The 15,378-nt window shown below is 42.1% G+C and overlaps 1 protein-coding gene across 2 annotated transcripts; it reads left to right on the top strand.

Moving 5' to 3' along the window:
• Positions 1–8,141: 8,141 nt before the first annotated feature.
• plek (pleckstrin) lies at positions 8,142–14,873 on the top strand. Of its 2 annotated transcripts, none has more exons than XM_071534532.1 (9): positions 8,142–8,269; positions 10,270–10,425; positions 11,460–11,641; positions 11,794–11,885; positions 12,093–12,277; positions 12,474–12,578; positions 12,923–13,006; positions 13,147–13,220; positions 13,377–14,873. In XM_071534532.1, the coding sequence occupies exons 1-9, from the start codon at positions 8,228–8,230 to the stop codon at positions 13,507–13,509; spliced, it is 1,053 nt and encodes a 350-aa protein (XP_071390633.1). In that variant the 5' UTR covers positions 8,142–8,227; the 3' UTR covers positions 13,510–14,873. The 2 variants fall into 2 exon arrangements, with proteins under 2 accessions (XP_071390633.1, XP_071390632.1); XM_071534531.1 differs by having other exon boundaries at positions 13,147–13,216; positions 13,370–14,873.
• The last annotated feature ends 505 nt before the right edge of the window (positions 14,874–15,378 follow it).

Below are 15,378 nucleotides of genomic sequence, written 5' to 3' on the forward strand. Positions count from 1 at the left end.
TTATTATATTTTTTTTAAGCTATAACTTGGTGTGCATCCAGCAGTCCAGAAAGACATGACAGCACTTCCAATCCAAAATAATGGGCAGAAATAGCCAGCAGCATAACAGGTGTGAGGCAATGGATAAGAACTCTTATCTGCATAAGAGCAAATATTCAAAAAAAGACCACATTAGCATAGTTCTGCCTTAGAACTAAACTCTTGAAGGGGATTACTGGCAATGGCATAGAGAGATTAGAAAAAAAATTGAGAATAAATAAGTTTGCCTGTTCCTTGAGGCCGTTAACAACATGAGAGTGGCGGTTCTGCTGGTGACGCAGTGCAGCTCGCTGCAGGGCTCACAGCACCGCCGCTCTTTTCTGATCCCCAATGAAACTGTTTATCCATTAATTTCCTCTTCCTTTAATTGGCAGATGGAAGAGCCTTGTCCTCCTGAACCAGCCCGCAGGTTTATTGGTCCCACCACAGTAGGCTATCCTCTCCAGCAGCTCATATATTTCACTTTGTTGTTAATTCAGACTGTGAACTTGATGTCTTTGCCCTTTCTCTCTCATTTTATGTTACACCCTAGCTGATGACTGCATCCAGAGATAATTAGAGAAAATCTACCCTAAGATAGGATTGATGTCATTTTACTTAACAGAGAGATGTGGACACCTTTCCGATGATTGTGGAAAGTCCAGTCTTGATGTGTGAATATCAAGATTGGACTCCATGATAGCTGACAGATGTTTTGTTTTTAGCTCTGTCAACCGGCTCTACGTTACATTTCTTAACATTTTAACCCATTGAAATCGATTTTAGCGGTTTTATTTGTTTAACACTATTTTATCACAGCTCCTTAGGAGATTTCCCGATTGGGTTTTCTTTTTATTGGACTATATTCTGCCAGCTCAATAGCCAAGCTGCCCCGGCTATTTGCTTGGCTAGGCTCGCCTTTAGCCTGTGGCTAAGCTGTACAAAGTTCACTTCAACTATGCCCTGTGAGGACTGTGTACTGCTCCAGAAAGCAAACAGTAATATTACTAACCTTAAGGAAGACATTTGACGGCTCTCTGATGAATTACAGAAGAAAGACTCACTTCTGTCCAGCTTTATGAACGTGGCTTCTGGGCAGTCTAAACGGATTGCTACCCTCAGCTCAGCCATCCACGACACAGTCCTGTGGGACCCTTCCATTTGTCCACGACCTTCCTCCTGCTCAACACTCAACCATCAGTCGCCCTGGGCAGAGGTGGTGGCCCGCGGCGGAAAGAGAGATCCGGTCAGGGCTGCCCCACCACCTTGCTTAAATCTCTCGAACCGCTATGCAATTCTGTCTGATGAGGCTCCGGTTCACCAGGCTGATGCCCCTGCGGTCACGATCCCACCTGACCTGGACCCCTCCCTTGCAATGGCACCTGCTGACACTGCTGCTTCTTCACCACCGGTGGCTAGGATCGATCGGGCGGCTCGGCAGTCCACCTTGGGAAAGCCAAATAAGTGGCCCCCTCCCCGGGCAATGACTTCCTCTTCCCGCCGTAAGATGCTGAAGGAGGCCGTGATCCGACACTCTGGAGGTCTTCCTCGCTCCGAGCCAGCAGGATTTCACTCCCCTCCCAAGAGTGATGCCACCTCCTCCCCACAACACTTTCCACAGCGTCCGGCCTCGCTACACAGTAGTCGTCACTGCTCCCTCGACGGCCCCTTATCAGAGCCACAGCCAACAACCCTCATCATCGGGGACTCCATCATCGCGGACGTCAGTCCAGGTGAGAGGCTGCTTACTGCAGAGCCAATGTCCAGCTCCACCTCTCTGGACCTAGTCCAGCTCCACCCCTCTCATTATTGCAAGTCTGGACCTAGTCAAGCGCCACCCACTGGCTGTTAACGTTAATGCAAGCCCTTCGTCAGATCTTACTTTAACCTAATGGAAAAAAATCAGTTTATTGTTGATGCGCAAAGGTTAGGTCAAAGTAACCGTAAGACTTGCATGGAACTTTAGATGCTGGCATAGCTAATATTACCTTACTTTTCTCTAATATTTTTCATGATACCACCAGCACGTTCAGCATCGTTTCTGTGACAAACAGCATGACTAGACTTACAAGTAGGCAATGTGAGAGATTACTACGTATGCACCCCTGCCTTCTTTTTTTCCACCGCATTAAGATGTAGGCTATTTGTGAATTAATCTCAATCATATCTGATTAATTAATGTAATAAAGTTTGACCTAGGTTACCAATTTGGCTCTGCAGTGAGCACCACTTGCATCTTTCCAAATGGTGCTCACTGAACTAGCGCTACCAAGTTGTAGGAGTGACTTGGGGTGGGGCTGGACCTGACCTGGGGTGCGGCTGGACCTAGAGGTGGAGCTGGACTAGGTCAAGCTCCACCCATTTGGCTCTGCAGTGAGCACCACTTGGTCCAGTTCGGCGGTGACCCACTGTCTTCCTGGAGTTGGCTTCAATCCCAATGCACTCGTCAGAATTATGGTTTTATTGATAATTTTAATCTTTTCTGGGCTCTTTTCAAAAGGGATGGTCTCCACCCTAACCACTGTGGCTCACAAATGCTGGCTGGTAACATATTTTATTCAACCACATACAACCATCACTCTGCCTCCCGTGACCACCTTGTGGCCATTAACAGAGTGGACATCTCTGTCACTGATTGACGCCCCCAGGGGCCAAGTAACTATAACTTTGATTCCGGGTCAAAATTAGAATATCCCACAGTGCTTGGTCTATCAAAAAACAGTCCCATTGATAATTTCTCCCCCACCAATATTCCTGTTATTACCAGGGAAAGACTTAATATAGTGAAGCCGTGCATCAGTTCCAGAGGCATCAACTCTCAGAATATTTTATCAATTGTCTGCACTTCACTCTCAGATAAGAAGAGATCTTACACTCCCACCTCCAACCTAGCTGTCAGGTTTGGACTTTTGAATGTTAGATCTCTCTCGCGTTTCTCGCGGGCCTTGCGTTCGGGCTGTTTCCCGCGGGGGCTCGATGGGGTTTGGATCGGGCGGTTTTGCTGGTCGGTCTGTCGGAGGCGGTGCTCGTCTCTCCTGACTCGGCGGTTGGTTGTTGTTTTGTTTCCGTGCGTGGAGTTACCGGGAGCCTGGGGATTTCATGCTGGGGTGTGCGCCTTTGTGTGGCGGTCTTCCGTTTCTTGGCGGTGTCGCGCTTGGGGTGGCTCTCGGGGCGGCGGGCAGCTGGCGGGTTTGTGGAGACGGGTGCTGTCTCTGGTGGGTTGGCCAGTGCGGTCACCCGGTCTGGGTCCTGCCGGGCTTTTGTGGGGGCGGCTTGATGGTGGGGTCCGTGGGGGATGCCCTGTGGGCCGTTTGTGCCGGTGGTGGGTGCTGCGGGGGGCATGGGGTGGGGCTTCGCTGGGTGTCTTGGGGGCCTGGCGGCTGGAGTGCCTGGGGTCTGCGGGGCTGTCGCTGCTGCGCATGGGGGATTTTTTGATGGGTGGGGGGTTTGGGGAGTGGAGCAGTCGTTTGGAGTGGAGGTATTGGTTTGTAGCATTGTCGGTGTCTCGGCTGTATTTCTGATCGGTTTTGTGCTGCCCTGGTGGATTGGTTTATCGGTATCTTTCGGGGGCATGGAAATTTCTTGGTGGTTCCGGACTCTTGAATGGTAGTGTAACCTTTGTACCTGTATCTCCATTTTATTGCTTTCTTGTGTTTTGTCACACACTTTTATTTAAAGTTCCATCTGTTTTTAATTGTAGCTCCTCCACTGGGAGTGGAGAGAAAACCAATTTAGTGGGCAGCATCTAGGATGATTTCGGCAGATGTATGGGTACATTTTTTCATCCAGAAAATGTTGTGGAAATGGAAAAAAATGGAAATAGAGCTTATCATGATGAGTAAAAAAAAATCAGTCACTAATTGTCATTGAAGCAGCTCAAGGTTTTGTCTTTTGATGATATCACAGATGAGATTAGAGCGCTGGGTATCTATGTTGAATGAACTGTCTAAATTTAGATTTGAAGTTGGTATTTCACAGTACACAATACTGTACTCTGTTAAATTGTTATCTGCAAACATTCCAAATAATTGACTTACTTGTGTTAGATGCTCATAGAAAGCTCATTGTGTCAAAATGGCACACAGGCTTCTCACTATGCAAATAATTATCCTTTTATAATCATGACCATTTGGCAGGATGCTAACATTAAAGAGCAGTCAGGCTGGTGTTGTTACATTTCCCAGGGAGAGAATAAAATTGATCTTTGATTCTGAAATGAAATACATCTGATTGATCTGGCATCCTGAGATCTGAGTTTCAAACAAGGGATTAGCTTGGTGGGATGTGTGGAGGCAGATGGATGTTGTAAAGACCTGAGGGAAGGTGGTGGCCAAGGCTGTCTATTAGCACCAGTGTAAACCTAAAAAGTAGTCAGGATTTGCATTTTTGTTTGATTCAGAAAGATGAAGGCATGCACAGTGCAGGCTCACATTCATTTGAGAAAAAACCCCGACTTAGGGTGCACCCATGTGAACAGCATCTCATTAACACACAGCATTGTTGAATTTTTCAGTGCTCCATGAACAATACACACTTTCAACTTAGGTCACACTTACACTCAGTGATGATACACTGTGCAATGCTGAGAATATACCGCAGTATCTATATCTGCTCTCTATCATACTTTCACAGTGCTGTAAAAATTCTGTAAAGCCTTCCATTCAGGCAGGTTTGCAACATATAGGCATGTTTTTCAAAATACTGATTCAATTTCATCTTGCTGTTCCTTCCCAATACGCCTTCTATTGTATGCCTATGATAACCTTCTAACCTCGTCACTGATTAGTAACGCCGAACGCTCATGGCTCTTCACACAATATGGAATGTCTAAGCCGCTTCACGTACTTCAGCTGAAACTACCTCAGCTGTTAGAGTGCCTGCTGTGTTCCAGGGGGTAAAAGATGTGTGTGTGTGTATGTGTGTGTGTGTGTGTGCATATGCTGTGTCTGCCTATTGTCCATGCAGCAGAAATGATAAATAACATTGCAGAAGGTCATGCTAGGAAGTGTTGGGAGCACAACGGGAATGGAAGGAGGAAGAGAGATTGAGTGCGCAATGGAAAAGCCATCAACTGTCCCCCCCCTTCAGCTCAGTGCGCTCTTCAGCAGAATTATTGATGGTGCTGGTGAAGTGCAGAGAACTGGGATGAAGACGTCTCAATCCTTGGGCTGGAAAACAAGAGCTACGGCGAGGGGTGGGACAACAGAGAGAACAACACATGCAGTATTTATTGCTGTGTGCAATTTGAGCGGGGGGGGGGGGGGGGGGGGGGGGAATGATCACAAAAATGGAGCAACACTATCAAGTTGTCATTGTATTAACCATTTTTAACCATTTTCTTGGAAGCTTTTCTTTGTATGCATTGACCGTCTAAAATCCTGCTAAAATCTGCTTTTGTGCTTTTCCTGATGTTTGTCTCATATCACTCTGTTCTATGTTTGATTGTTGATCAGTTTGATTTAGTTCATCTCATTCTTTGTAAAGTCCTTTCGAGACATGCATGTGATGAAAGGGCTATAAATAAACAAACTTGAAACGTGATTTTTAGGTTTTTAAGTAACAGGAATATCAACCAATCAAAAGGAATATTCAAATCAAAACATGAGACTTCAAACTGTTAACAAAAGTGTGACCAATCTCTGCCATTGCATCATCGTCTCTGACTTCCGCGGTGATTTTCAGTCTTGACTGAAGAGCGACTTTCCTCTTTTTTTCATGTATTGTGTATGATGATACAGTACATGATGATGTTGGTCATGGCCACGATACATGAGCTCTCTCGGTCAGTGTTCGAGGATAGATGTTATGAAGTCGTGTCAGGTGTGAAAGGGGTTCGTGAGAGTGGGCGTGTGTGTGTGTGTGTGTGTGGGGGGGGGGGGTTTCCTGTGAAGATTTCCTGTTTCATGAGTTTCATCATGCTTACAGTACCCTCATCTCCTCTTCAAGCTTACTGCTAACCTGATCTGTTCCTTCTCTCTATTCCCAAGATGCACATCATCACACTACTGCTTTGAGATAGTGAGAGAGGGAGAGAGAGAGAGAGAGAGAGAGAGAGAGACAGAGATTGAGGGGAAAAAAGAGGCTGAGACATACTATGGACTCAGTCCATACCATGGACTGAAAGGATGTTTTGACCACTGTTTCCGTTCTTTGAGCCTCTTCCGTATTGCAACATGCCCTTCTACACAGAAAAAGACCAGTATACATGTCGTTTTTCTGCCTGTATCTGTCCTTGATGACTGGTCTTGATTAGAACAAGATGGTAACACATTCTCTGTAGCATCCTCTTTGCTTTGTTTTGCCAGCGAAATTAATATTCTACACCCCAAGTTGTTTTCCAATCACTGCCACAGAGAGATGACTCTTATGGTGACAGTTAATGAAACTCACTCCCCCAAGATTCATCAATAAACTCACAAACATCATCCCCCTTGATGTTTATTAATATGAGAGCATGATTCAAGCCAGACAGAAGAACAGTATGGCCCATGTCTCTGCTTTTGATGGATGCCACAGTCACAGAGGACATTCCAGCGATCTGTGTTTATAGGAGTGAGATCATCATCAGAAGGTGACTTTTAAACAGTATGGTGTGATCATAAAATTACATTTGATCAAAATGAAGCAGCTATTTAAAATCTTTTCCTTTAGGGGGATTAATGAGCACGGAAAATGGGTTATAGGGGATTTTTATCATGATTTGAAATCTCTCTATAACTGTTTCACTGACAGAAAACACTTATTTATTAGTTATTTACCTGTTTTTTATTAGCACTTTTATGTCTCTGACTAATCATAATTGTTTTGGTTTGTTAAGTTCCTCATCCTCTCCCAAGTCAAAATGTAACCATTGTGTTAGCCGCAGGCATAACACAGTACAGTACACCTCACAGATATCATTCAGCTTATTTTGGTTTAAATGCGTTTGTGAGGCCCTCTAGAGGTGCATTAACAACATCACAAACAGACAAACAGGTTTCAATGGATATTATGTTTCATCCCTATGAACTGTATTATTATTTCATACAGGTGAATAGAGGGAATAAATATTGGTTTGGAAGTATAGTATGTATGGAAGTATAGTGTAATATAGTAAGGTATAGTATAGTGTAATATAGTATAGTAGTATAGTATAGTATTGTGTAGTACTGGAAAATGTACATGCAAATAAACCATTTAAAGTATTTAAAGTGTTCCTGCAAGTTAAAAGTTGTATAGGTGTAGATTCACTTATGATGGTGTTATGAATAAGAAGAAGTTCTACAAAAATAGTTCAAAGAATCATCTACCTGCCTTTCCACTTTGTCACCCAATACCTGCTGTTTCATTCCTTCCAGGCTGTTTCATTTTTGGACTCTGAGTTACTCCAGTGACGCAAAATAACGACATGGCATGTTGATAAGTTCTGACATCACAGACACAGGATAAAGACTTCACTTCAGGACATAAAACAGCAGCATTGTGTGAAACCGCATCCTGTGACACATGTTCTGATAAGAAGTGGGTGAGTTCTGCTGCAACTTGAGTGAAGTGACAGTGTTGTCTAACGGTTGTCAAGCGTTAGGACTGTGACTGAAGGGCCTGCCTGACACTAATTCGAAAAGCATCTCCAACTTGAACATTTATTTCCTTTAAAAACTGTGCTGATTTGAAAAGTTATGGGAAATTATTTAAAGTGATAGACATGTTTCACGCAATCGAGAAAAGAGGAACCTTAATTTTCCAAAAATAGGTGCATTGAAGTCTAACAGCTGCTGTGATGTCCTCATAGTTACTAAAATAAAGAGGTCAAAGAGTGGGGATGGGTATGTGGGACAAGAAAGTTTTGTAAGTGCAACAGAGTACTGTAACTTGCAAGATCAGTTGAAATATTTTCATCATAACTGTCAACCTGCCTCTTTGGTAATGCTATTGAACAACTGCACAGCATAGCTAAATAAAATGCCACTGGGTCTGTGCAGCAAAGTGTAGAGACATCAGCCCTGGATTAGCTGCAGCTACAGTTATTAATACTACAGAGAAGAGGAAGCTGGCTGACCAGCCATCGTTGTCACACACCCAACAGCACAACTTCCTGTCTGCTTGTACGTATGTGTATGAGTGTGTGTGTGAGTATGTGGGTGGTAGGGTGGGGGGTGAGCATGTTTCTAAATGACTGTCGCTTCATCAGTCACAAAACTTACATCAGACAGCAGCGGACAGCAGCGCAATGGAGCCGCAACAGATCAAGGAGGGATATTTGGTCAAAAAGGTAAGGGCAATCACGAGAATAACATTATGCAGTTTCTTAGATCACAAGTATAAGTATTCAAACATTTCCTGATGATACTTGTAAGCCTGAGCTCATCCCTGAAAAAATGTTGGTCTAATATTGTCTGTATTGTGACAAAAGACACTTAAAGGTTTGGCTTTGCTGGAACGCATTTTGGCAAGTAATAGTGAAACAACAGTGCAAGTTCGTCATCTACAGGGAATGGACAAAATACCAGAAATACTATGAAGTAACCAAATTACAATGTAATATTAAGTTAAATATTAAATTGCCGTATGTATCAGTTTTAAAGAGGTTTGACAATCACCACATCAGTCACTAAAACTGTAAAATTAAATGTGGGGAAAAAAAGCATGATAACATGCTGGATTGGACAATCTGCAGTGGCAAAGAGGAACAGTCGTTGCAAGTCAAAGCTCACCTACTAGGAGAGAGGAACACATGACAGGATAGTTGCTATGGAATTTATGGCAGGCCACAAAGGCCAACACACAAAGATGCATAACGTAAGGAACACAAAACCTGGACTCCTGACCAATGGAAAAAAGAAATGTGGGCTGATGAGGGTTGGAGAAAGTTCAAGGATGCCTTGACTCCACAATGTCTGTTGCCAACTGTTAAAGATGGTGGTGTATCTGTATTAGTATGGGCAGCTATCTTGTTGGAGCCATTAGGCCCGATGATTGCTTTGTATAATGGCCAATAAATATTAGACAATTTTGCAGGACCAGGTGCACCCTAGGGAACAAACTCTGTTTGCTCACGATTCTCCTATATCCTAAGAGAATACCCATATACACACTGCTAAACAATTTCAAGAGCAGTTTCATGAAGACCAGGATTAAGTCAAACACCTTCCATGGCCTCACCAATCCCGAGATCTAACCATCACTGAACCTTTATGGGAAGTTCTGGAGCGCAGAGCAAGAGTTTGGAGGCTTTCCCTCATGAACAATGGTCCAATATCACACGTTTCAGGACTTGAATTGGAATTGGATTGAAGCTGTTCTGAGGGCAAAGGGTGGCCTTACTCCTTAATTTGTGCTCCATATTCCTACACTGTATTGTTAGGTGTTTCTGTTATTCTGTTGAATCAGCTTTTTTTGGCTTTGTGGTTTGACTTGAAGTCATATACATTTCACAACAAATACTTTATTAGGAAAACACTAGTCTCGTTTCTTCTATCATCACTTTCGTAAAGTTTTATGCAATACCCAGCATACATGCTTTCTCAAAAAAATACTTTGCTGACAAACGTCACATTATAATAATGTGTTCCTCTTCCCTGAAGATGGGAAGGGAGGAGAGAAGGAGACTGCCAAGCTCATCAGGGCATAACAGATTGTGCAAGACCAAACCAAGTGAAAGGGAACATTTGGTTATGAATACAATTCTTAGTGGAGACTTCAACACTGGGTTTGCCAAAGGCACATTCCCCTTCCCCATATGTTATACACAACCACACAAACTTAAGGGGAACCATGCATTAGATTAATTTCTAGATTTTCTGTTAGCAGAAATACCTGGTAATAGTTAGTAGTATGTGGTGCCTGTTCAGATAAGAGTTTGCATACGTTGTTAAAGCCTGCATGTGTATGCTTCACTTAATTGCACCAAACTCAGTCTGTGATAAGAAAAGAAAAGTAAAGTAAAATGAAACTTTAAGGACACAAATTGGTGTGGCATTTGTTTTATGACTTCACAATCAAACTTGAGCGAGCAGTGCATCATTATAATTTTGCTAACACATAAAGGCCAGGCTTTTTTTTGCAAGAAGGAAGGGCTGTACACAAAACACTGAAGGTCACTGTTGAAGAAGATAATGGTTTTATGATATAAAGTATCATTATTATTATTAAACATTATTTATCAGTATTCTATTAATGTACAACATGTGATTTGTAATGCATGCTTTCTGTACCTATAGTTTTGCATTTTTGCTCATGGCTCCCTGTTGTCACCGCCTTACTGATTCTCAGGGTACAGTGCTAAACTCCTGGAAGGCAGTGTGGGTGGTGCTGTCAGAGGATGGGGTGGAATTCTATAAAAAGAAAACAGACCGTTCTCCGAAGGGAATGATCCCGCTAAAGGGAGCAACACTCACCAGCCCTTGCCAGGATTTTGGCAAGAGGACGGTAAGGAGATGTCAAATATACCTGTAGAAAAATTTAGAATTGATTTTAAAGTTCTTTTACTTGTATACAGACCGGCCTACATTACAGAATCCCTGCTGTTCTACATTCCATCAAGAGCCCTCAGGTCTTCTACTGCTGGTTTGTTAGAAGTACAAAACCCCACTCAAAAGAAGATTGGGGATGCAGCCTTTTTTAACTATGCTCCTAAACTGTGGAACACCCTCCCAAAGAATATTAGAGAGGCGGGCTCTGTAAGCATTTTCAAACGACTGCTAAAAACATATCTTTTCAGCTTAGCTTTTAAATAGCCTTCATTTTAACTGTTTCTGTTCAGGATCCCAACAGAGCTGACATGGGTAAGTGAACGAGTGAACACTATACGTGGGGGGGACAGAGCTTTACCCTGTATGATTCTCATCCATCTGTGGATGGTGAGGTTTCTGACCAAGAGGAGAATCTATGATTCTCGTCTGCCTTAGGCAGTGAGATCTGACGTAAATATCAGATCAAGAGTAGAATCAGGAAGGAGAGGGGAAAAGAAAATTCAAGAAAAACATATGGGTTCACTCACAATGTGCATCTAAAAGTGGGAGTATTTGTTGTGTTCTTTTATCTTTCTATTTTACTTGATTTGATTATTTTAATGCAATGCATTTTGCTTGTTCTTTTATATGAATTTTATCTTTTTATCTGTCTTTTATCTGCCTTCTATTGATGAAAAGCATTTTGAGCTGCATGTTGTGTATGAAAGGTGCTATACAAATAAAGGTCATTATTATAAAAATGCCTTTTGGGAGTTGGCGTTCAAGGATAGGTGCTCAGTATTATGGCAGAACATATTGGATCAGCCGCTCTGTCTGGAACTATGATCAATCCATGTCTGTGACTTAGAGTTCTTGTTTAACACATATTTACTCAGCTATAGCATTCAGAAGCTTTAACTTTTCTAAAATTAGTATCAGTATTCACATTTTTATTTGATTTTCTTCACGTGAGGAAAATCTCAAAGCTGACCCTATCAATGCAACATTTAGCTGGTTTTCAAGGTGACCACAGAAAAGAAGCAGGATCATTTCTTCCAAGCCACACATATGGAGGAGAGAGAGTCTTGGGTGAAGGACATCAAGAGGGCCATTACCTGCCTACAGGGGGGCAAGAAGTTTGCCAGGAAGTCCACAAGGCGGTCCATTCGCCTGCCTGACACCATCAACCTGAAGTAGGCTCTATGAAATGTTCTCAGTTCATGAAACAATCATTTGGAAGGATAATACATGGTTTTATGTTATTCTATGCATTGATAGTGCTTCCTTGATACAATGCTAGTATCGAGGCATCCATTGACGCTGGCTATGTTGTGTGTTTTCTCAGTGAGCTGTACATGCTGATGAAAGACCAGGATGATGGAGTGAAAGAGTTAAAACTGGAGAAGGAGAAGAGAATGTTCAACCACTGCTTCACTGGTACCGCACCATATGTTGTCTTTATTTTGTTGCTGAAAAAGTTATTTTAAATCTTCTTATCTCCCCATTTCTTGCTCCTTCAGCTCATTCAAACTGTATCCCCCCCCCCCCCCCCCCACCACCACCAACCAACCAACTCCTTCTCCTCAGCCTTTAGCCCTCTCACCTTAGCTCTGCTCTTTTTCCCTCCTTTGTCCTTTTGCACAGGCACAACAGTGGTAGATTGGCTGATTTCAAAAGAGAAGGCGAGAAACAGGCCGGAGGCGCTCATGTTAGCAACAGGGCTCCTAAATGAGGGTTTCCTCCAGCCAGCAGGCGACCTGTCGAAAGAAGGAGCTGAGAGTGGAGCACAGTCGTCCCTCTTAGATGAGCCAGATGCTCTGTACTACTTTGTAAGTAGAGCTGAGTGTTCACTTTTGTCACTGGGACTGTACCTTCATGACAAAAAGATACCATCCAAGAGACAAAAGATTTTGCCTTTTTTGCAAGTGAGAATGCTGATGTATGAAGTATGAATGAGGTTGGGGATTATCATGAAAATGTTAACTGCAGTATAATGTACATGTGTATGGCTGTGCTCTGTCACAGGCAGACAGCGGTTTCTTCTGTGAAGGCTACTCCAGTGATGAAGATGTGCTCATAAAGGAAGAGTTCAGAGGAAACATCATAAAACAGGGCTGCTTACTTAAACAGGTGAAACAGACAGCAACTAAGCCATACAGGCATAGTGTCGCAATAATCACACTGCATGGTATGCCTTTGGCATGTTTTGAAGATGTATTTCTATCTTCTTTTGCAAACATTCTCTTTCTTTTACATTTGCTTTCACGTTTACATACAGATAGATAAAAATAGCATGCACAAATGCCGTGGTGGAAAGTGAAAGAGCCGTGTACACATAGGCAAGCGATTTCCTACTTTCATTGAAAGGGGAAGTCAAAGTAGCTGTACAAAATGCCAAGTTTGAGGTCAGTGTTGTTCAACAAATGCCAACCAGATGAAGCGCAATTCATAATGAACTGTTATTTTTATCACAGGGACACAGGAGGAAAAACTGGAAGGTGCGAAAGTTCATACTGAGAGATGACCCTGCGTATATTCATTATTATGATCCTACAAAGGTAAATAAATTCACTTGTAAAAGTTAATTAAGTGAAAAAGCGGATGGACACAAAACGGGTAACAACTTCAACAGATTTCCTCCTACCCACATAATTATTTTTCTTTCTCTTTCTTTTTCTCCTTTCTCTTCCTCTTTTAGGGTGATGACCCTCTGGGTTCGATCCATCTCCGTGGTTCTGTAGTTACAGCGGTGGAGTTTGTGCCTGATGGTGGGTGAAACTGTTGCTACAGGAAACACATGCCCTGTTGGTTCCCCATTGTGACAGACTGTAACCAGGAAATATAATTGGTGTTTACTGTCAGAAGTTTCTTTTCAACTCATCCCCTTTAAACTGCTTTACTTCATCTTCTCCTGTTTGCAGCCAAGAGGTACGATATTGATGGCAACCTCTTTGAGATCATCACCTCAGATGAGACTCACTACTTCCTCCAAGCAGCTGCAGCCGAGGAAAGAAAGGAGTGGATCAAAGCGATACAGGCAGTGTCCAAAAGTGGAAAGTAACACATGTAGCAGAGCAGCAGTGAAACATTTTGCACAGAATACATGGACAAAGGATTCTTGTTGGTAAGATGACAGCGACAAGATGCCAGCAACAGTTGATCGGATTGATTATAAAATCCCAAGTTTGATAGATCTATAATTACACCTACCAGTGGGTGAGGAGCTGAGACTAATTTTGAAGATAATTTTTACCACAGTGCTATGGCCTTCTAAAGCCAAATTCAAGTCACTCAGGGTGAGAATTTTCACTCATCTATACTATACACTATCAAACTTAATGTTTGTATTATGTCTATTGAGCAGTATGTAATTAATTAAAAGGAAGTAAAAGTACTGTGAAAATCTCTTTATATCTTAGCTAAGATTTTTCTCACAACTCCCCTAATCTAAGTTACATGATGACACAACAACAGAACTGCTGCCATATATGTGGCAATAGTTCAATCTTTTTATGGCGATGAGACACCAGATATTTTAGTATTTCATGATAAATCACATTGTTGTATAAGCAGTGCTTCTATATATGCTGTATGCTGTTTGCTTATGATTCACCTGCTAATGTTAATTAACAAGTCAAGTAGGCTGTTGCTGTATTCTCCATAGAAAAGATAAAGACAGCTGATCAACTAGAAAGCCAGAGAGCTGAGGTCACCTTCAAATAAATTCATAATCAGGCCAATATATCATAACAAATGTGCAGTGGGACAGAATTCTTAGCAGCTGTATCTATCTATTTTTTCAGTGTAAGTCAGTGTACTCAGTGGTAGGCAACAGTACAGGCTCCAACCATTGTCACCTCATTTGTTTGCTACAGAATATGACAAGCAGTAAGAGTGTAAAGAGCAGTTGCAAGGGTGTTAAAGAGAAGCTCTGTGTGTTTGGTACGAGGCACGATATTCTGCCAGTGTGGTTTTCCTAATTTCCTCCATGTTCATCTGTTTTCAATAGTTAGAGATATGAGCTATCATACAAGCATGTCTATTTCCCGAGACTGGAAATAGACAATCATATCCTGCCTTCAAATTTTTCTGTCACTTTCTGGCTTGCATGCCTGCTGCATTTGTGTGGAATTTTATCATTGACAGATATGGTTGATGGCTTGAGTTAAGGCTGCAGTTGTGTTGGGATTTTGCACTATTTACTACTTCAAAAAACTTCTGTTGAATAAAGTAATCATATTAATAGGGATGAAGATTTATTTCAGACCCATTTCAGTCTACTTTGATCAGGTCTTTATGTGTAAAGAAATTCCTATTAATTATTAATCACCGTTTACTGTATATTACTCCATCAACCTTTCTTCTCATTTGGATGTCTAAACGTTTGCTGTTGTTATTTCCCCTTTTTCCAATAAACTGTTCCAACAGGGCATGTTGAATCATTTTCACAACACTGTCCTTTTCCTGTGGTGACAGCCATAGGTGCCCATCACCCACTTGCTTGCTCGCACAGCTGTCTTTCTCTCTGCCCACATTAAAGTACAATCCAAGCACATCATGATCCAGACAGTATGTGCCTGGGGACAGGGAGAGGTAATTCTCAATTTAAAGAAAAAATGTTAAAATGATCTAAATTAGATAACAACACTAATGTATGATAAAATGACACTGTAATGAATGTGTTGATGTGACATTCCCAATTATGTAGCCACATAATTCATATAGAATTTGTTGAAGCTGAATCAAAAAGCATACTAATTAGTGTGCGCGCACGCATTCGTGTTTGTGTGTTTTACGGATTTAACACAGGAGGGCACTGTACATCAACCTATGACTTTTGCTTTGAGTCATGGTAAATTGGGATCTTGCTGTTAATGGTTAAGGGGTCATTTTCTGTACTTGAACAAGTACAGAAAACATGAAAACATGA

The sequence above is a fragment of the Centroberyx affinis genome, unplaced genomic scaffold (genome assembly GCF_046629955.1).
Source record: "Centroberyx affinis isolate AG114_WGS23_722 - 3 ecotype Tasmania unplaced genomic scaffold, CSIRO-AGI_Caff_v1 ptg002570l_1, whole genome shotgun sequence".
Taxonomy (NCBI): Eukaryota; Metazoa; Chordata; class Actinopteri; order Beryciformes; family Berycidae; genus Centroberyx; species Centroberyx affinis.